Source organism: Ictalurus punctatus, chromosome 5 (genome assembly GCF_001660625.3).
Source record: "Ictalurus punctatus breed USDA103 chromosome 5, Coco_2.0, whole genome shotgun sequence".
Lineage (NCBI taxonomy): Eukaryota > Metazoa > Chordata > Actinopteri > Siluriformes > Ictaluridae > Ictalurus > Ictalurus punctatus.
The window spans coordinates 3,054,818-3,075,572 of record NC_030420.2 but is presented as its reverse complement, the minus strand read 5'-3'; the positions used below and the strand labels follow the sequence as shown (position 1 = coordinate 3,075,572).

Genomic DNA, 20,755 nt, shown 5'->3' with positions numbered 1-20,755 from the left:
AGATAAAAAATCAAATAGAAAATGATAAGGAACATGATCTAGGCCAGTGGTTTTCAGAGTGGGGGCCGCCAGGGGGCGCCCGGGGGGCCTCAACAATTTGGTGTGAAAAATAAATAAATACATGATTCTCTCAGACAACCACACACACACACACACACACACACACACACACACACACACACACACACAATCAATTCCTAATGTGATGTAAAGATGAAAGAGGTAATTATTAATAATAAAAAAAAAGGGGGATATATTCAGAAGTCTGTATTTTTAATGTGTTTTAAAGACATCTTGCAAAAGGGGGGCCTCGGTCAAATGTTAATGCCATTTGGGGGGCCTTACACTGGAAAAGTTTGGGAACCCCTGATATAGGCGTTAACAAACAAGTTTTGTCAGCTTTTCTTGCTCAAATATTTAAAAAAAAAAATATATATATATATATATATATATATATATATATATACAAAAGTTTTCTGTTTGTTTTTGTGTCCCGATAGAGCTCTAGGGGAAGGAAGAAGGCGAAATCCCACAAAATCCCATCTTTAACCTAATTGTTTCCCATCAAAGATATATTTTACCAAAGCACTCTTGACTTTTCAGTTCTGATTGGTCAGAAGGTGTTGATGAATTTTCTATCAATTAAATCACCGTGACTCCTCGTTGCGTTTCAGCTTTTCCTCATTCGTTATTCCTTATATAATTTACACCATATCGTTTTATTTACCATTCATTCCCTTGATTTACTTTCCCCGCATTTCATTTACACGTCTCGAAAACACGCACGGATACGTTGCGCACGTCCGCCATGCTCGCAGGTCGAAACTCGGCGAAGCAAACCGTCACAAAACCCCTCGTCCCTCCGTCACGCAAGGTCCTGTAAGCGATATCGGCTGGAAAACGTGTCCACGGATCCACGCTTCGGAAATCCACCGGAAATAGAAGACCATCCGGGTACCTTCGGGATCCTTGCTTCAACATACTACGATGTGGGACACGCGAATTTTCATCTCGGGTAGTATTTAGGTATGGAAATTAGGCGAATTGGGACACAGTACAATGTTTCCAGGACAGGAGAGCTTCCACTTTCTGGTTTTATTAACTTTGATCGAGAGAGAGAGAGAGAGAGAGAGAGAGAGAGAGAGAGAATGACTGTTTATAGCTGCTCTAATATTCTATAGCGATAACAAGAACTAAGTACAAGATTAAACGAAGGTATAAACAGATGAACGTATGATGTGTCATTCTTTTTAATGACTGGGACATTTCTGTGGTATCAGAGGAATAAAACACTTCGGTTCACGGGGGATTCTTTTCCCATAACGACCCGTCCCTGTATGTTTTATTCCTTACATTAACAACTGAAATACTTGGGAACTGAAACAAATGTAAACACAGTATTGACTTTTCCCCCATTTATTTATTTATTTATTGATTGATTGATTGATTTATGATAATAATAAAAAAAAAAAAAAACTACATTATTCCTCATTTGGATCAGGACCACCCTCTCCACCATGATTTCCAACCTTCATGGAGCTCTCAGCAACATGACGTGCCTTCAAAAGTGTCTTAAAATAACGAACTAGATGGCTTCCTGTAATAACCGATAAACCGAATGACTTCCTGGATCGATGAAGTGGTTGCTTACATGTCGGTGGCGCCCCCGTGTGGCCCAGCAGGAGGCCAGTGATGTTGGAAGGTGTGTATGAGAGACACACAGGTTACAGAAAGCTCCACATGGGGGTGAACATTAACATTCATCAATCCAAAAGCTGAGTAATAACACCGTCTATTCAGCTACAACAGGCTTTCACCATGATCAACACTTTATACTATAACAACACAAATTCTTTTAAGAGCCGTGCGTTATAAGTATTGTGTACAGGACCGGTTTTTTATGGTCTATTTAAGCATGATATTTTTTTCTCGTGTTTTTCCGACCAGAAACTCAGGATTCAATCGAGAACAATTCATAATCAAGAGCCAAATTGGCCACTCTCTCTCTCTCTCTCTCTCTCCTGTCAATCAGTGACCCTTCACTCTTAAACATAAAGGTTCTTCACTGGACCTTTACACCACTATAGGTTCTGCGTAGAACCTTCTTCTTGTCAAGAACCATTTTTCATTGTACAAGGTTCCTGAGTGGAGTTCATGGTTCTTTGGGTATCAGAAGAAGTTCTTTATGATTCATTATATTTAGAGCAGTGTATTGGTTCTTCAGTGTATCACCTCTTAACAGGTTAAAGTGGATCCAATAAGGTTCTTTGTGGGACCGGAAAAGATCCTCCTGGCATCATTCTTAAGAACCTTACTTCGGTTCATAAAAGCTCTAATTTATTTATTTATTTTTAAAGAGAACTTATAGTGATATGTTTCACTGCTGTGACCAACCATTTCCGGGTAAAGCACCAGTAAATAGACGGTTCTCCGAAGAACTTTTCGGTTCTCATCGGAAGCTTTATTTATAAGAGTTAGCCCAAGCATGCGGAATCCTCCGAGTGTGTTACGTCGCCCCGTGATGAGCACCGAGCAGAGGGTGGAAAAGACGTGTCTGGCGGCCTCGGGTGTCTCCGAGGAGCATCTCCCTTTGCAGGTCGGTAGCTGTGGTATGATGGGGGGAGCTGGCGGGTCGGTGGGAATCGGAGGAGAGTAAATTAGGGAGGAAAAATCATTAGGGGGAAAAAAACAACCAACCTAGTGAGATCCATACAGACATATTTCAAACTATGTCAGAATATCCCTTTCCCATCCCACAGATATGTCCAAATAGCAACATTTACCCATGAATCATGTCTTCATCGCTGTATGGTGCACCAGCAACATCATCATCTCATCACACCGCATACAGGAAACCGTAACGATTATATGATTTAATAAAATAAAATCAAAATGAAAAAAAAAAAACAAAAAAAAACAAACAGTCGAGATCCAAGGTGCGCTTTAAAAAAAAAACAAAACATATATATATATATATATATATATATATATATATATATATAAAAGCAATTTATTTATTTATTTATTTTCACAACGGATATAACGTTTGCTGCCGTGAAGCCGGATGATACGTGACCAGATGTTCTGGACGTGATGTTACAATACGATGGATCCTTAGAGACACGTACAGACTAGACCGGATACAATCCAGCAGATTATGGTCGCATTTTTCCATCTTGACCCCTTGACCGTGAAATATTATTATTATTATTATTATTATTAATTTATTTTTTTTACTAAAGCGACCCCGTTACATCACAGCCCGACTAAGTAAAGAGATAAAACCTCACAGCTTTGGGCGCAGCCAACCTTGAAATCCGATTAAGCTAATATCTGTAAGGGAGCCAGAGGAATGGTATAAACAGCGTCCCCCGCCCAGAGAAGACCTACGCAGATCGTGATGAAAGACAGCTGTGAGGCAGGACCGACTCTTCCGCTCTGACATCAGCGGCTGCACCTCTGGGAGGGCAGGTGTCAGTCCCGCAGCCTCGCTGCGAAAACCGCCGCCAAAGTCAACAAACACCACGTTCTTTCCTAACACGGACACTTCCCTCTGCTCATAATCTACTTTTAGATCCGTATCTCGACGTGTGAATCATATCTGTCAGTCGACTGGAAGAAGGGAAGAAAAAACGACACCGGAATCGAACGCAGCACATTTTAGAGGAAGAATGACGAGCGACACTAACGCGACGTCTTCGTCTAAATATAGCGCTTAGCACTTAGACACTTCAATCCGATCCGAGCCTAAATCTGAGCCGTTTGGTGTTAGTGTCTTTAAAGAAACAAGGTTTCCATCTTGATACGGTGTTCACGTTGAACACACCCCTCAAGACCTGCCATTTCGGAGAAGCTCTGACCCGCTCGTCCGGCCATCGCGATCTGGCCCGTGTCGATCCGTACCCTTGCCCATTTTTCCTGCTTCCATCACGTCGACTTCGAGGACCGACTGTTCGCATGCTACGTAATGAATACATCCCATCCGTCCACGGTAACGAGCTCTTCGACGATACTCACGTCACCTGTCCACGTTTGGAACGTTACGGCTGATCGGCGTTTAATAGATCGGATTTTGTTTGAACGAACTCGTACGAAAGAGTTGAGAAATATACACCGACGAGGTCAGAATCGTTCCCGCCGCACAGCCTGACGCTCGGAAAGCCTGCGTTTCGCTCCTCGCGGTCCTTCTTAAACGGGCTCGTTCACACACGGGGCGGGGGGGACAAAAAAAGATCGCATCACAGTGACAGTATATTGGAGTTTTATTTTGACATCGGCATAAATAAAGACTTTCGTCTCACCTTCTCTGCCACGACGTGTGCCGTGTGACCCCGAAAAGCGTCACTACTGTCGTTTCTAACGGCCTCCACGCCGGCAGCAAGGGACGAAACACTTCGCAGAATACACAGTCTCACATTGTTAATCGTATGAAAATGCAAAACATAAAGACGGGGTTGTTTTTGTTTTTTTTTTCTTTTCCATCTTAATGCGCTGTACATCGCTTCATCCTCAGCGTTATACTCCGTACTCATCAGTCCTACATCTTCGGAGTCTCTTCTTGCTTTTTTTAAATGATTTTTAAAAGAACCTTCCGAAATATTTTCCCTTATAGACAGCGTCCGGCGTATCGGTGTCCGTGCACGGACCCCGGCCGCGTCACGATCGCGGTCTATCAGAACTGAGAAGGAAGTGACACGGTCACTTTGGGATTCACGGCCATGGATGAAATAACGGGAAAATAACGAGCTGTGAAGAGAGATCTCTTGGAACGAAGAGAGATCTCTTCGGTAGCGCACGCGTACTCTAGAGCGCGTTCGCCGATCGCCGTCGGTCCGGTTATCGCGGTTGAACGAATGAGAGACGCACAAACCGTCTATATATATATATATTTAAAGAAAGGAAACAAGAATAGGGAGAGAATGGGTTCGAGAAGTCCAAATGAAGAAAGAAAGGAAGAAAGACGTCACAAAGGCACAATTACGTCATTATACACCTTAAATATTTATGCTACAAGAAAACAACTACAGCATTATAGTTTAAAGGAACGACCTCCGTGCGGACGTTTCGTTTACGAGCGACGTTTGGTACAAAAGCCGATGCCGATCTTGACTGACGGATCTGCTCTGCTTACAGGCCAAATTCGCGCGATTAGTAGCGCTAATCGCTCTGTGATGTCGAAATGGCTTCGTGGGTATTCGCGTGAAACCGTCTCGTCCGCACGAAACAGTAGATATCTGTGAAAGCGACGTCACGGCAATAATTTATATAAAGTATCTGTAGGAAGAGGACAACATTACAGCACGATATCTGTGAGGAAATACGGCGGCGGAACCCTACGCGTGTATTCGGTTCCTCGTCGGGGGACGGCTTCCGCTGCGGCCGCGCGATCTCGCCAGCTGAGCGCTCGCGCGCCTTGGTAATGGAAAAGTACTACATGGCTCACGTGTAACCCGGGCCTGATTTTCATTCCGACTAAATCAGATATCAGAAGAAGGCCTCGTCCTCGGGCGAGACGCATCCCGTGTCACAGTTTAGTGTCGAGTCACAGACAGCAGTAGGAATCCAGCAGCTACCGGAGTTACGAGGAGGACGCTTTGACGTGGGACGCCGAACAAGGGATTACGTTATCCAACACGAGTCTTGTGTTTTCATCTGTGACGTGTTTTACTATATGGCTCTGAACTCTAGTCTGTCTTGGTGAAGCGAGTGGTGTCAGTGAGAAAGGGTGACGTCGGTACATGTCGGGGCTACTAGCCGTGGTCTTTTCTTCGCCCCGGTCGCGTTAAGGACGTGGTCAAACCGCCGAGTCGTCGTGAAAAGGAACGGTGGCTAAGTCAGCCGGTGTGTCTGAGGAGGAGTACGACTTTCACTGCGCGTTCGTGGATCGTTCGTGTTCAGTAGCCATTGTCCGTTGACTCTTAGAGCGCCGACAGGTCGATGCGGTTAGCTGAGTTGGTGCTTTTGTCCCACGTGTTCATCCTTGTCGGGCTCACGCCCCCTCTGTTTCCGTTCATCTGTCAGAGAGAGAGAGAAAAAAACATTCAGTCGCGACGAATCAACGCACCGATATACAACACCTACCTGCTTCGCATCACACTCTTTATCGTGTACGGAATACGACGCTTGTGGACGTGCTCTTATAGAACAATAATCAGTCACTACGTTTACATGGACAGCAGTATTCTAATTATTGACCTTATTCTGAATAAGACAGTATTCTGATTAAGGTGTTTACATGAGTCGCTTTTAGAATACTCCTTTCATGTTCCCGTGTTACATGTTATAGAACATAGATCGATTAACGTCACACGTCATTACGTCACCGCGTCACGCCGTCCCTCCAGAATTTCACGTATCGACGTACAGTCGGTCTTCGTTATGGGACCGTATACAGTTTTGGGTGTTTTTATTTGTAATTTTACGAAAGCTTCAAGTGCGGTTAATTATTTGTCGTGCCGTACGTGCAAACAGACGACCGCTTGAAGCCGTGGGCTGCGTCCCAAACCGTGTACTTATCATCTATATAGTAGCCGATGTACGTGTATTTCACCTACTATATAGCAGGGAAGTACGCGGTTTGGGACGCGGCCGTGCTCTCTTGTTTGCCGTCAAACGGTCGAGCGCTGCCGTGTGTGATCGTGTCCCGTCGCACAATGCGGTGAAAACTCACACGACGTTAACAGTGTGATTAAGGTGTGTACGTGTCTGTGACGCACGCCGATAATGCGACTAAAACAGGAAATACTCCACACGTCTTAATTCCAGTCGTGTTTACTCCGAGTGTGACTTTAATCGGATTAAGGTCGGCGATAATCTCTGTTTACGTGCTGGTTTCTCAATCAGACTATCGTCTTAATCGGGTTCGTATCGGATTATCGTCGTCCGTGTGAACGTACAGAAAACTTCACGCGACATCAACAATCATAATCGGATGTTTTTATGTTATATTTGATGATTTTTCAAATTTATTTCTAGATTTAGATGTGGAGTGTCTGTTATGCAATACATACTATATACGTCTATATAAGTGTATAGACGAAGCCTTATCGAAACGTAACGTAAATATATATTCATAAATATTTTATGATGCGATACTTGCTCACACTCCGGCGCGCCCGTACGCTCAAACGAACTCCCTGAACGATATTAAAGAAAGGGTTTATGGATAAAGCTAATAAGTGCCGCTTTATACTCACGATGTCTGAATTGAAAGGCTTAACGTTGATGTTGCGGATGGAGCTGCTGGTCAGAGACCACACTTTGGTCTTGTGCTTGAAGGCAGCTCTGACCTGAGAAAAGGAAATAAAAGTCCGGTTAAAGATCACTAACATCGACAACATCCGCGTCGCTTAAAAAACATCCGTTCCTAACGTCGTAGTCTAATCTACCAGACTCGAGTGTTTCTCCTTGTCTCCATGTCACAAACAGTTTCTAAGGTTAAAAAAATAAACACAATCCCCGCACGATTCGCAAATTTTGTCATGAATTATGAACCGAGTGTTTGTTTAGCGCTCAAGTTTCTGAAGTAGTGATCGGAACAAGTGACATCAGACCCCCGGACCGCCTGACAACACGGAGACGTTTCTCCATTAGCAAATGCCGTGATGAGGTCGTAATCAGATGAGCTGCGATTACAGTTACATAATTCCATTCGACCGCAATCGAGATTATGATTCGCCGGAGAAGGATACGTAAATATGAATATATATAAATATATATATATTTTTTATTATTAAAACGACATATTTATGAATAACAGATGGATCTGTGACAAAACTGTGTCGCATCATTCACTGCACATGTGATTATTTTCAACACTATGCTTACTGCATTAAAAAACAAAACACAATGCTGCCTTTCAGGAAGGCTTTCGACGCTACCGGACTGCTTTGAACGCCTGTGAATAACTGAATAAACATCGATATCTCGTTATGAATCTATAAAAGAGAAGGCGGATTTAAAGACGGCGCTCAAAGCGAGGCGCGTCGGCGTTCGTCATTCGATTCCGTGAGTCGGCTGGCTACGTTGATAAAATCGTTTCGTTATCGTTTTTCTTTCGTTTTTTTTTTTTTTTTTTTTTTTGCAGGAAGAGCTTCACCACCGGGTGTCACTGCGACCCTCTCCACGGCGTTTACGCGCCGGCGTATCAGTGCTGTAACGCCACTCCTACGCGTCATCGATTCCCAAGCCTGCAGCGCAGCTATGACCTTACTCACAGCTGCACAAACACTCCCAGCAGTCTCACCTCCGAGTTTAGCAGACAGTGGAAGAGGAAGATGAAGAAGCCCTGCGAGAACACACACACACACACACACACAAAACAATAAAAAAGAAACAACAAGAAAGAGATGAGAAGATCAAATAAATAAAAGGATAACTACGTGCTGCAATCAATTCCATCTACAAGATTTAGAAACTATTTTCCGAAGCTGAGAAAACACATTACATTGTGTAATCGCTCAGAAGGACGTTCAAACGTTATTTTACTCGTTTTTTTTTTTCACGGTCATTAGCGTAATGGTGTGAAAAGTGCAAACAGACCTGCAGAGAGTTGAAAACTGCAAACATGTACTGGAAGAGGAAGGACTGATCGTTCACGGCCAAAACGCCGAAGGTCCACGAGATGCCCAGGATAGGCAAGAGGACTGCTACTGCTTTAGCAGTGAGCCTACACACACACACACACACACACACACACACACACACACACAGAGTGAGAGAATGAAATCCGTGCCCTTATTGTCTACGTAATATACCTGATAAACCATTCCAGCGTTACAGCAATGGCACTCAAACTCATATTGAGTTAGGAATGAGATTTAGAATGCACGTGAACCGTATATATAAGCGTCATGGAGTATATATATATATATATATATATATATATATAAATATATAAAGCGCAATTATTTTTGTGAATCACCCATCCGATCGACCCCATCGCATATGCAAATTAGCTGAGGTTATTCGTCATCTCATAAGCGTGACGTCACGTTTGACGTCCTTTAAACCGCCGCAGAGCGCAAACGATATTCCGTCGTGCCCGAACACTCTGGACACTCACTTGACCGAGTTAGCGTCTCCCTGCACTTTGTAGTTCTCTGCGCTGATTCTGGAGATGATCCTGGTCACAGCGATGAGGATCCCGATATTCACCTGAAACGCACAGGGAAGGTTGGTTTGACCGGGAGTTTCGACTCGGAACGGACTAGAAATGGTTAAAAAGCTCATTCGTGGATTTTTAAAAACGGTAATACTTGGGGACTTGGAAAGGGGGCGGTGTAGGTGCAGGTTTTCATTCCAACCAACCAAGCAGAAGCCACACCTGAGTCTACTGAAAGCCAAGCTGAAGTGATTAAACAGGTGGGACCAGGTGATGTTCCTGCTCGGTTGGAATGAGAACCTCATACCTATACGTACGCAGGGCCGAGTGTGTAGATGTAAGACTGAGGTCACACTCACCATAATGACGAACAGAGCCGGAGCCACGAACGCCCAAACAGCGCCGTTCTTCAGAGACAGCCAGCAGCTGGAGGGTAAGCACAGGGACGGAGAAAGACAAAACACTCGGATCGAAACACTTTCACGTCCATTCCTCTCCTCGGTTTTAAATATACGGACGTCACAACGCTAAGAGGAACCCGTTCGGCTCCGTGGAGAAATCTTATAGCGGTTGCATAGCCTTTAGATGATTTCGTCATGTATTAACGATCGCTTTTCCCATTTTTACCCAACGTCGCGACGCCGTATCTTGCTAATACGTGTTTGGCTGACACCAAGAGAACTTCGAAGCAGTTAAGCCTCGGATATTAGATACTTTCCGTCTCCCGTCTCTAAAACCTTCACCGATCGACGGGGCCACTCGAACGCAAGCCAGAGCTGTATGGTTGAAATAAACGGAAATCTAAACACGTCCATGGCTATTTATGGCCGCTTTTCAACACGCGCGCGCACACATCATGTGTTGGATGATCGCAATAGCTCATATCTAAACTGTTCCACATCTATTTATTTTCCCTTTTCGAACTATACACAGATAAACAGCGCTACACTCACCAAAAGCACAAAGACGTAAGCGTGTGCTCAGAGGAATAATGGTTACGTGATTACAGTAAACTCTTCCACATTTATCCGACTCCACACAAGCGGGGTTACTCACTTTCCGTCTTCTCCGTAACTGCTCAGAGATGATGTTATGGACACAACGCATATGACCACCGGGGACCCTGAGGACAAACAACGAGAGAGAGAAAGAGAGAGAGGGAGAGAGAGAAAGGGAGAGAGAGAGAGTTTCACCTTTTACAACCCAGATGTGCAAAATGTCAGCTGTAAACAAAGCAGAGCAGGGAAGCGTGATAGGATATTTCAGTGTTAGTGAGTCAACACAGACCATTTTCGAGATCGTTATTTCTCTTAAGGGAAACAGGCACTGAAACGGCCCCTTGTTCTGCCCATGTCATGTGAACGCGGACGACTCGGCGGGCGGACGGACGGACGGACGGAATCAAATCGAATCAAACAGAGGGAAATGAAAAGCAAAGGATCAAATGCATTCCCAAGCCCTAAAAATACCGCACCGAAAACTGCTAAAGAACGATCAGGACTTTTACGATCGTGTCCTAATAACTATAATAGGACCAGCTGGATCAGCGCCGGTCCGGTCCGCGCTGCCGCAAATACAGCTGCGAATGCCTGCCAGACGACATTTACAAAGAGGGAGCCTCCATTCTGACGGAATGACTAAAGGTCTAAGTAGGAACATTTTCACTGACTCACTCGATCCTGCGTAACCATGGAAACCAATAAATAACTTTCATCTATTTCATCATTTATAAAGGGGTTTACTTACAGTACGAACATCGTAGCTCGCTTCGACTTTCACAGCTATTACGAACACATGCGAGCGATTAATGCTTCTTTTTTTTGTTGTTGTTTTTTTGACAAATCAAAGGAATCCTTTTAAGAACGAGAGAAGACTGAGTGTGTGTTTGTGTGTGTGTGGTAGAGAGAGAGACACAGAGAGAGAGAAAGAAAGAAAGAAAGAAAGATGCGAGAAAAAGGGTGAGAGAGATCCAGAACGAGCACATGTGCATTAAAACATCTGCACGTTTGAGAACATCTCAGTGATTAACGGTGACAGCAGTATTAGCAAAACATTCCTCGGCAGTTTAGTGCTCTTTAGCGTAGTGAGATCTCAGACAGGCCATAATGGGGACTGACTTCCCACTCGAGTGTTCTCACACACACACACACACACACACACACACACACACAAAGCAATGTTGGAGGTGCTTCATTTCACGTCTCATTTTTACGTCTGATGGTATATACGTCATGCTAAACAGACTGGGGAAGCATCTGGGGGATTAAGATCTGGGGATCCGAACCATCCATCCATCCATTTTGTATACCGCTTATCCTTGAGGGTCGCCGGGGAACCTGGAGGCTATCCCAGGGTGCATCGGGCACGAGGCGGGGTACACCCTGGACACGGTTCCGATTCATCGCAGGGCGCAATCGCATACACATTCACACCCCCGTTCATACACTACGCACGCTTTGGACATCAGCCAATCAGGACCGGGGGAGGAAACCGGAGTACCCTGAGGAAACCCCCGCAGCACGGGGAGAACGTGCAAACTCCGCACACGCGGGGCGGCGGAATGGTGGAATCGAACCCCCGACCTTGGCGCTGTGACGCGAGCGTGCTCTGATAAAACCGGACGTGCACGTCGTCACCCACCCCAGCCGATGCCGTAGTAGTAGAAGTGTTTGCTGCCCTCGGAGCCGAACACTTTGATCACCATGCTGTAGAGATGAAGCCCCTCCACCAGCATCCAGGCGAACGCACACAGGAAGAAGAAGTGAAGGAGCACCGCCATCACCTTACAGGGCAACTAAAGGACAGAGAAGAAGGGTCAAAGGTCAACATGCAATTATACACCGCAGGGCTCTAAAAGTAAAGGGGGTGGGGGGAGGGGGTATTCAGGCATACAATTACTGACTACACATATTACCACTCCTCAAAAAGGAGAGAAGCCACCCACCAGAAGACCACTGATAATGGGGTATTATTTCCTTCCTGGTTCAATAGTGACCTGGCGACACGGTAGTGTGTGTGGTTTTGGTCTGTGGAGCAAGGATGATGTTTTGGAGTTTAATTTTTAACACCTTGGGGTCACTACTAGGTTGAGTTTTTGTATTTATCTGTATTCATCAGTTCCTTATCAACTCAACCCCGAGAAACGCAGGCACAGAGGTCACGTCCGATGTAACGAACGGACATTCTGCTCTGCTCCAGGACCGAGCGCGGTCACGTCCTCGGACGGGAGATCCGAGCCGAGCAAACGAAATCGCTTTGCTGCTTTATTGAATCGGTCTTGACGGCCCCGCCGGAGGCATGCGAGAAGATCAACACATTCGTCTCACTTTACCTTCGTCGTATTCGGACAATTCACCCGTAACGAGACGTGTCCTGTTATCCCTACAGGACGAAAACATCCTGCCGCAAGAAAGGACCTAATTGTATTTGCTGTAGGCACTCCGTAATAATAGACATCATGACCGGGGGAAATGTTGATTACGCCCGTCTGGCTGCTCTTGTCATCCAGTCACTCAAAGCATACACCAGGACGAATGGAAGAAAAAGCAGGTCCACTTTAACTACCGTAGAGTCGTCGGTCAAGAACTCCTAACACAATTATCTCCATGGCCGTTACACAAAACACAGTGGAAACAAAGAGCGTATGGATCTCCTGGAGCTTGATTTGTTTTATTTACTTTTTAGCATTATTAATCTCCAGGGAGGCTATTGGTTTTTTTTTCTCATGCCCCAACATGGGAGGAAACACAGGGTCAGAGCCTCTGAAGAAGTTTCCCCATGGCAGGAATACATGCGTCACGACGGGTCGAAAGAGACTGACAGATCACACTGAATCACATACGGACGAAGAGCAGGACGCTTACCGTCCCGGGTTCGAAGCGGAAGCTGATGAGCAGAAGGATCTGGGCCACCAGGATGGCAAAGGACAAGTTAGCATGGATGTGATAGCGCTGGTTCCGGATGGTGCTCACAGACCTAAACACACACACACACACACACACACACACACACACATTATAAGCATGCACAAAGACAGCTAGCTATATTAAATAAGTGTACTTTTTTGGTAATACTAGCATACTCACGAGAGTACAGCGAAGGTGACCAGGGTGATGGCCAGACAGAAGATGGAGATGGAACAACCCACATAGGTAATAGTGGAGAGCGCCACCTGATGGCTCTTAGAGAGCTGTGCAGGACAAATCAGAGCAATAAAGATTACGCTCTGTAGTACCTTCGATAAAACGACCAGTAGAAATAAGCCCAGGTAATAAATACAGCGACACGTTGGTTCAAGACCCGGTTAACTCCCGTCGGAAAGACACTCCAGGAAGCGCTCCGTCTTTTCTGCACACGAATCCAAAATGCAACCAAGGGTTGGAGTTTAAAACACAACCCAGCTACATCCCGTACAACAAGCAGCTAATGCTAACGCTCAAAACAATCGGTTCGCATTAAGACGAGGTGTGTGGAGTGCGCGTGGAATGTTAATGTGACGCTCATGCGTATATCGTGAAGACACGCCCGTCTCGAGGATGGATACGGAGATCGCTTGTGGATCAGGTGGTAGAACCGCTAATCACAGGGTTGGCGGTTCGATTCCCGGCCCACATGACTCCGCATGCCGAAGTGTCCTTGGGCAAGGCCCTAACCCTAACCCAAGTTGCTCCCGATGGCAAGCTAGCGCCTTGCATGGCAGGTCTGCGACAATTGGCGCTTTATAGGACCGCTAAGGTTATACAAAGTGCAGAACATTTACCATCACTTAGTCCTCGTGAGTGGCTGAATATCGACAAGCTGTCTCGTTGGAACATCGCATTAAAAACCTTAAATGATGGTTCCAACTGTTCACTCGTGTGAGCACCGGTTAGAAGCTGGAATTTGAATCTTACAGCGAAATCCCTACCACGTTAGATTAGTAAACTATCAGTCTCTTCCAGTCTCTACCACATACCGCATTTCTTTTTTTGGGATGAAACATTTATGTAAACATGTCATAAATAGGTCCATGTTATTCGGAACGAAGCCACCGGAAAGGTCAGAAACCACAGGAAGGTCGGAATGACACGGAAATTCACCCTCGCCAGTCAATTCAACGCAAACTCAAAGGTTACTCTTGGCCGGATCCACTTGCTTTCCGTATATGTCCTGATGACGTTCACTTGAAAGAGCTCTTCTCTTTTTTTTTTTTCATCCATTTTAAACCAAATATTTAAAGTTTGACCCGAACATCTGGTCAAGTCATCATTACGAACCCGGCTCGGAAAAAAAACATGTTGCTCTAATAGTAGCACATCAGGGCAAATTATGCAGGGTGAAATATCAACCGAATCACCCACTGAAGCCACTGTGAAATCAATTATATGCCTAAATGTCTCTGCGTCGATCATCACTACGAACACTACGTCTCGAGCTCAGGTAGACTGACCGTGAGCCGAAAGAATGTATTTTTTTCTATTCGTATTATTTCTGCCTGGTGGGCTCGAGAGAAATCGGATCACCGCGAGACTTCCTTCAGGCTCGTCTGCATGCAAATAACCGACCCCAAGTTGGCGTAAAAATAAACATATTGAAATACAATAACGTCAGATAATGAATACCTTTATTTTTTTCCCTAATAAATAAAGGGAAAGAGCTATTCCTCTGAGGTGGCGTGTTCTCATAAAACGACGGTTCCCATAGCTGGACGTTATGTACGCTGGAACTTCCTCTTGTTTCGTGATTACTGTATGCCGGGCCCGGAATATCTCCTCAGTGTGTGTCCAATAAAGGACGGATCCCTTGGACGGGAAGACTGTGGCAAGCCGCTAATTAAAGCCTGAAGACAGGCAGAGTTTAGAATCGCAGGCAGAACAGGCCTGATTGGTGACAGATTTATTCACAAATCCAAAAAAAAAAGCCAAGCTGTACTGCACCTGGGAGTCTAAAATACGTTGGTCACTCTGTAATTCATCGGTCGGTCTTTTGGAGTTTGGTCTCCGACTGAAAATTTCCCAACGGATGATGATCCTTGACTAGGGATGCGTCGATACTCCTACTCGTAAAGAAATGCTCCGATACCAGCATCCCGAACCGCTTGATGATACGCGAGATAAGCCTAGCGTACCGTGCTAACAAACAGACGACACAGAGCGATCTGGACTTATTTCCGATTAACGATGGCCATCGAAAGCGAAGCAGAACATATCCGAGGAGGAACTCCGGCGTCTTCCGACGATACAAGTAAGCTGGTGAAACATCTTGCGTACAAAACTCAGCAACGCCTACACGCAAATTCTTATTCAGTATCTAGTAACTACTTTGTTATTAGGCTAAACCGCAAATCGAACTCCATTTCCCAGCATACACAGCGGCATACAAACATGGACGCCACGTCCCACAACACACACGCTTCCACGCTCACAGTCGCTGGACTTTTAATGACACGCACCTGTTTGCAATCTCATCACTGTTCACCTATATCGGCCTCATTTCCTCGTGGTCGGTCATTACTTCCTGGTTTTTGAGCCTACGTTGCCTACGTTTTGGATGACCGTTTTGCCTCTCTAACCCGAACTCTGTTTGCTGATCGCTCGAGCCTGGACTCTCTACCACGCTGCTTTTGCCTTACGATTTGGATTTGTCTGCCTTGATAATAAACCGCCATTTTACCTGCACTTACATCCAGCATCTGAGTCTGTGTTCTAACAATGAGCGGACAATCTCCTCAGGTCCACTCTACTCAGCCCACACACTTGGCCTCCTGTGAGACACATTCACACACAACGCTGAGCTTCAAATTAACCAGATACAAAATGTACTCCCTCGCTCTCTCTCTCTCGCTCGAATCTTCTCATCTTCTTCCAAAATGTCATCTTCTCTAAAGTCTCGGGGAGATTTAGTGAGCTCTTCAGCCAATCATAACTTGTATGGTCTTGGCTGGTTGTCTATTGAAAACAAAGCTAAGCATCTGATTCAGCAATGAAACTATTTATTTTTTTATTTTTGAAGATTCCTACTGAGACCTGACCTTAACGTCTGAGAAAGTGAGCTTGGCAAAGACCGATGGGAGTCGCAAGGACTGTACCTTAGAGTTTCTCACCGATCCAAAAAAAAAAAGAAGAAGCTTAAAATAGCCTAGCGCTGTAGTGAAATATAATCCTAGCATCATTTTAAGTTCCGTGTCCATATGGTGCACGCTTAACCGCATTTAACGGTGGCTCGCCCACAGAAATCCCCTTAAGACCGCAAAATAAATATGTGCTCTCCCCTTCCATCCTTCCTCAGGACACATGGGTCTCAGGAACGCTGCTCCGACCAGGTTGGTGGACCAACTGACTGGACTCCAAAATCAACCTAACCGCATCAATTAGCATGGAGGCGGTGAGTTTCTGGAGTATCACCAAAGAGTAGCATTGTCATGGACAGAGATGTAAAAAACACATGTCAAGTGAACACTTTTCAGGACGCCGCATTTTAAAGATCATTTTATAAAATCCAAATAAGCTTTACAGATCTTTATCCGAAAGGGGTTATTGGTTTTTCGATGAACCATAAACAGTTATTGCACATGGACCTGTGGAACCGTCCATAAGACACGAACAGTTTACAGGCGGGAGGCGATGACGGTCACAATAAGTTAGGACACTAAAGAGCCCTTTCTACTGACTCTGAAAAACACCAGAAGAAAGATGTCTAGGGTTCCTGCTCACCTGCGTGAACATGCCATAGTCCTGCTGCAGGGAGGTATGACGACTGCAGATGTGTCCAGAGCAATAAACTGCGATGTCTGTAAAGTAAGACGCCTAAGACGGCGCTACAGGGAGACAGGGAGGACTGCCGACCGTGTGTCCGTCCAGACGCGATCGAGAACTTGGTGGGAGAGTGAGGGAACATCTCAGAGCAAGAACTGACCAATCTGGTGCAGTCCATGAGGACGAGCTGCACCGTAGTACTTAAAGCAGCTGGAGGAGACACCACATACTGACTGTCCCTTTTAATATCGACCACGCCTTTGTTCAGGGACTCGTTATTCCATTTCAGTCCGTGAAACTTCAGTTCAGTTCATTTTATGTCAATACAAATATTTACACACGGTAAGAAATCAGCTGGAAATAAAAGTCGTCGGACGTGAGAGGACGCGTCTTTCTTTTGGTACGCATCGTACTACTTTGTGTTCAAATTCTTCGAATAATTTCGCTTGTGCCACTAATACTGGGGTCTGAATCCGACTGAAATGAATAATATCACCAGAAAAACAAAAAAAAAACAACAAGAAGAAGTAAATGGATAGTGAAAAAAAACAATCCCGTTGGAGTTTCAACAAAAGATGTTCATTAAATGATTACGCAACCAAGAAGAGTAACATCTGTATACACACATCTGTGTAGAAACAATTAGCGCTGCTCTACATGCAGCGTTTTGAGAACACGGTGTTGGGCTACTTAATAAAAGCCCTAAAGAAGCGCTAGGAAATAAATAAACTGAATCGTATCGAACGGCAGAAATGACAAGACGTTAACTACTACACAAGGCGTCTGAGAATCAAATCAAAACGATGTCAGACATCTTTGTTTTAGATTCGTTTCAGGCATTCTATCATGATACAGTGTGAAGCACTATTCTGCCGGCTGTTTTGGACCGTTAACATCCACCGCCCCCATATCATAAGACCGATGTGACCCCCCCCATCCCCTGGATGGCTGGATTGATTATTCTCACCTCCACAGGAACCACCTGCATGAGGATGGCAAAGTTAGTCAGGTGGTTGCACACGCAGACAGAGTAGGAAAGGTTCCCTCCGGCTCTCAGACAGCCGTTGTCGGACCATACGCCTTCCTTGGAGCTGAAACACACACAGAAACGCGCCTTACGACCTTTGTTTGGATTCATACTGCGTTCCAAATCTTTCAAGTGGACATCTTGTTTCACAACATGTTCAGCCATTACACATTGCACAAATATAAAAGCTCACATACACATACACATGGCAGTACTTGCTTCATATCATATAAACAAGCACCTAATAATGGCTCACACTAAACCCTGCCACTGTTACAACACTATTCTTGGCCACGTTGTTTGACTAGACCACCCATCTGCACTCCAAGCCTCCGTCGCTTGGCATTATTTGGCCAGATAAGCTTGCTGCGAACGTACACAGAACACATCACGGATACGTCCTCGGCTCGCTCCTCGAAACGCCGCTGGGAGCGATAGCACGGACTTTACGAACACGTTTACTTCTGGCTGTGTCGCATTTGACCTTACTTGGCTTGACAGACAACTGCTTAAACATTACAACAAGCATACACTCAAAAGGAGATATGACTTCTGAGCTCAGCAATCCGACAACACCACAAAGAAATATGAAGCCTGTCTGAAACCTAATTTCAGTGATTAGATACAGACTCGAAACCCGGCTTAGGTTTTCGTGCGTATTTAGTCTTATCTAATTTGCAGCTGCGGCGGACATTCCCCCCTCCCGCCCACCCACCCCACCCCCCCCACCCCCACCGGTTTCCCAGGTTTGGCCTCCTGTCCATCTTGTGCGAGTGAAATTCCATTATATACCCCCACACGAGAGCGTGAGAGAGAGAGAGAGAGAGAGAGAGAGAGAGACAGACGGAGAGGAGCGGAAGGAAGGAGTCCCCCTCCAAAACAAACATGCAGTGCTCCTTGCGATTTACAACCTTTCTGCAATCCTAAATTTGGCGGCAGTTATTGGTCCTAAGTGATTTCTCAGTATGTTGCTTTTCTTTGCACAAGATCCTTTAAGAAATAAAAATGTATACGTGACTCAACCAAAAAAAAAAAAAAAAAAACCAAAAAGAACGGAAAACACTGCCGGATTGCGCTCTAATATGAAACTCGATTTGAGAAATTCGGGTTCATGTGCAAACCACAATCAGGAACAACACTGGGACAAACACATGTCCTGAAGTGTTTTATTTATCTTATACCACAGTGAAAAGCCAACAGTTACAATTTCTGGCTAATTCAATCCCAATGCAATTGCAACGTGTTCTGTATGAGTGTACACCTTGTGGAACTATTGCTAAGTGATTAGCATAATACCTATACACACAACACACATCAACAGCGCAGTAGTGACATGCGCCAGCATTAGATATTCACGCATAACACTTTCTGATGTCGGACATGTCTGGCTCAATCCATGACAAATTCCTAGGGTTGCGAGACCTACCTGTAATCCAGGAAGGCACAGTAGAGGAAGACCTTGTTGCTCTCGTTCATGGCCTGAAGTTGTTGCTCTTTGCTCTGAAACAGATTTAGAGAGATTTAAAGAGAATATTTCTTTAAAGTAACACCTACATCATGATAAACTAGGACTGTTAGTTCATTTCCCCAATTTGACGACTCATACCCGACGTATCAGAGAGGAGAGAGAGGAGAGAGCCGAGCGTTTTGCGATATTTACTGTACTCCTTTCCGTGGAGCCGAGGTGCAAGATGACGGTACGAGTCCGTCACGTCTTAAGTAGAGGAAGCCAAGCAATGAGGCAAAACTCGGCGTATCACCATGGCAGTGTTTGTGTAAAATGGGAGTGCGTGTTTGGCCAAAGATCTCCTCCTGGATTGCTAAACATCGTCTATTAATGACCTGTAAGATCCAGCGTGAAGGAGTGAGCAGGCAGGAACGGGGAGTTAGTGACGGAACGAATTGCTAGCGTGGAAGTGAACTGAAGACGAGATCTGGAGAGCCGCCAGCCCAGTCGCTGGAGCTCATCTGACTCTTGATGTGGCACAAACAATTCAGTCAATGTAGAGACCGAGTCAGAAGAGTTAGAGTTTGCGGAAACGAGCCAGTTCTATGACTTCGATCTAATGAATCAGATCTGGAAGATGACCGTCTTGGCTCGGGGTTGGGCCTTATTACGGGATAGGGAAGGAAATTATTAAGGAGCTTATTATCCATTATGAGGGCAGACTGGATGCAAGCAAAATGAGATATATTAGACATACATTTAATAACTGTTGACAAATACTCAATAGGCGGCCATTATACAGTTGCAAATCCGGTTTATTGTCAAAATGGACAGACTTTCATCTGTTTGCGATGAACAAATCAAACAAAGGCAATTGAAACGAACACAACACAACACACCACAACGAACGCTTCGAGTGGTTTCCCCAAATTCAACTGAAAATGCAACTTATAATGATTTCTCCAGTCTCAAAATGATTCAACCCCCTGAATGGAATCCCTCACAACAGTACAAATACGCAGAACAGGTGTCGTCTCAAGCACACCTGATGCATCTAATCAAAGGCTTCGTTACTTACACCAGTTGTGCTTGAGCTGGAACACATGAAATACCTGAACTGGCTAGGGGTAGAAAATGCACGAAATACCTGAACTGGCTAGGGCCAGAAAGTGTATGAAATACCTCAAGTGGCTAGGGGTAGAAAGTGTATGAAATACCTGAACTGGCTAGGGGCAGAAAATTTAAGAAATACCTGAACTGGCTAGGGGCAGAAAGTGTATGAAATACCTGAACTGGCTAGGGGCAGAAAGTGTATGAAATACCTGAACTGGCTAGGGGTAGAAAGTGTATGAAATACCTGAACTGGCTAGGGGCAGAAAATTTAAGAAATACCTGAACTGGCTAGGGGCAGAAAGTGTATGAAATACCTGAACTGGCTAGGGGTA

The 20,755-nt window shown here is 45.1% G+C and overlaps 1 protein-coding gene across 3 annotated transcripts in view; it reads right to left on the bottom strand.

The window, feature by feature from the left end:
• Positions 1 to 4,244: 4,244 nt before the first annotated feature.
• adgrd1 (adhesion G protein-coupled receptor D1) overlaps positions 4,245 to 20,755 on the bottom strand; it is a 53,618-nt gene continuing 37,107 nt past the window's right edge. For all 3 annotated transcript variants that reach the window (XM_053680072.1, XM_053680073.1, XM_053680074.1), the window contains 12 exons: positions 19,290 to 19,363; positions 17,804 to 17,927; positions 13,189 to 13,292; positions 12,967 to 13,078; positions 11,744 to 11,897; positions 10,160 to 10,226; positions 9,463 to 9,529; positions 9,065 to 9,156; positions 8,542 to 8,668; positions 8,246 to 8,287; positions 7,197 to 7,289; positions 4,245 to 6,014 (listed from right to left, as the gene is read on the bottom strand). In XM_053680072.1, the coding sequence (XP_053536047.1) occupies positions 5,919 to 6,014; positions 7,197 to 7,289; positions 8,246 to 8,287; positions 8,542 to 8,668; positions 9,065 to 9,156; positions 9,463 to 9,529; positions 10,160 to 10,226; positions 11,744 to 11,897; positions 12,967 to 13,078; positions 13,189 to 13,292; positions 17,804 to 17,927; positions 19,290 to 19,363 (1,152 nt within the window). In that variant the 3' untranslated portion in view covers positions 4,245 to 5,918. The remainder of the gene's footprint in view (positions 6,015 to 7,196; positions 7,290 to 8,245; positions 8,288 to 8,541; positions 8,669 to 9,064; positions 9,157 to 9,462; positions 9,530 to 10,159; positions 10,227 to 11,743; positions 11,898 to 12,966; positions 13,079 to 13,188; positions 13,293 to 17,803; positions 17,928 to 19,289; positions 19,364 to 20,755) is intronic.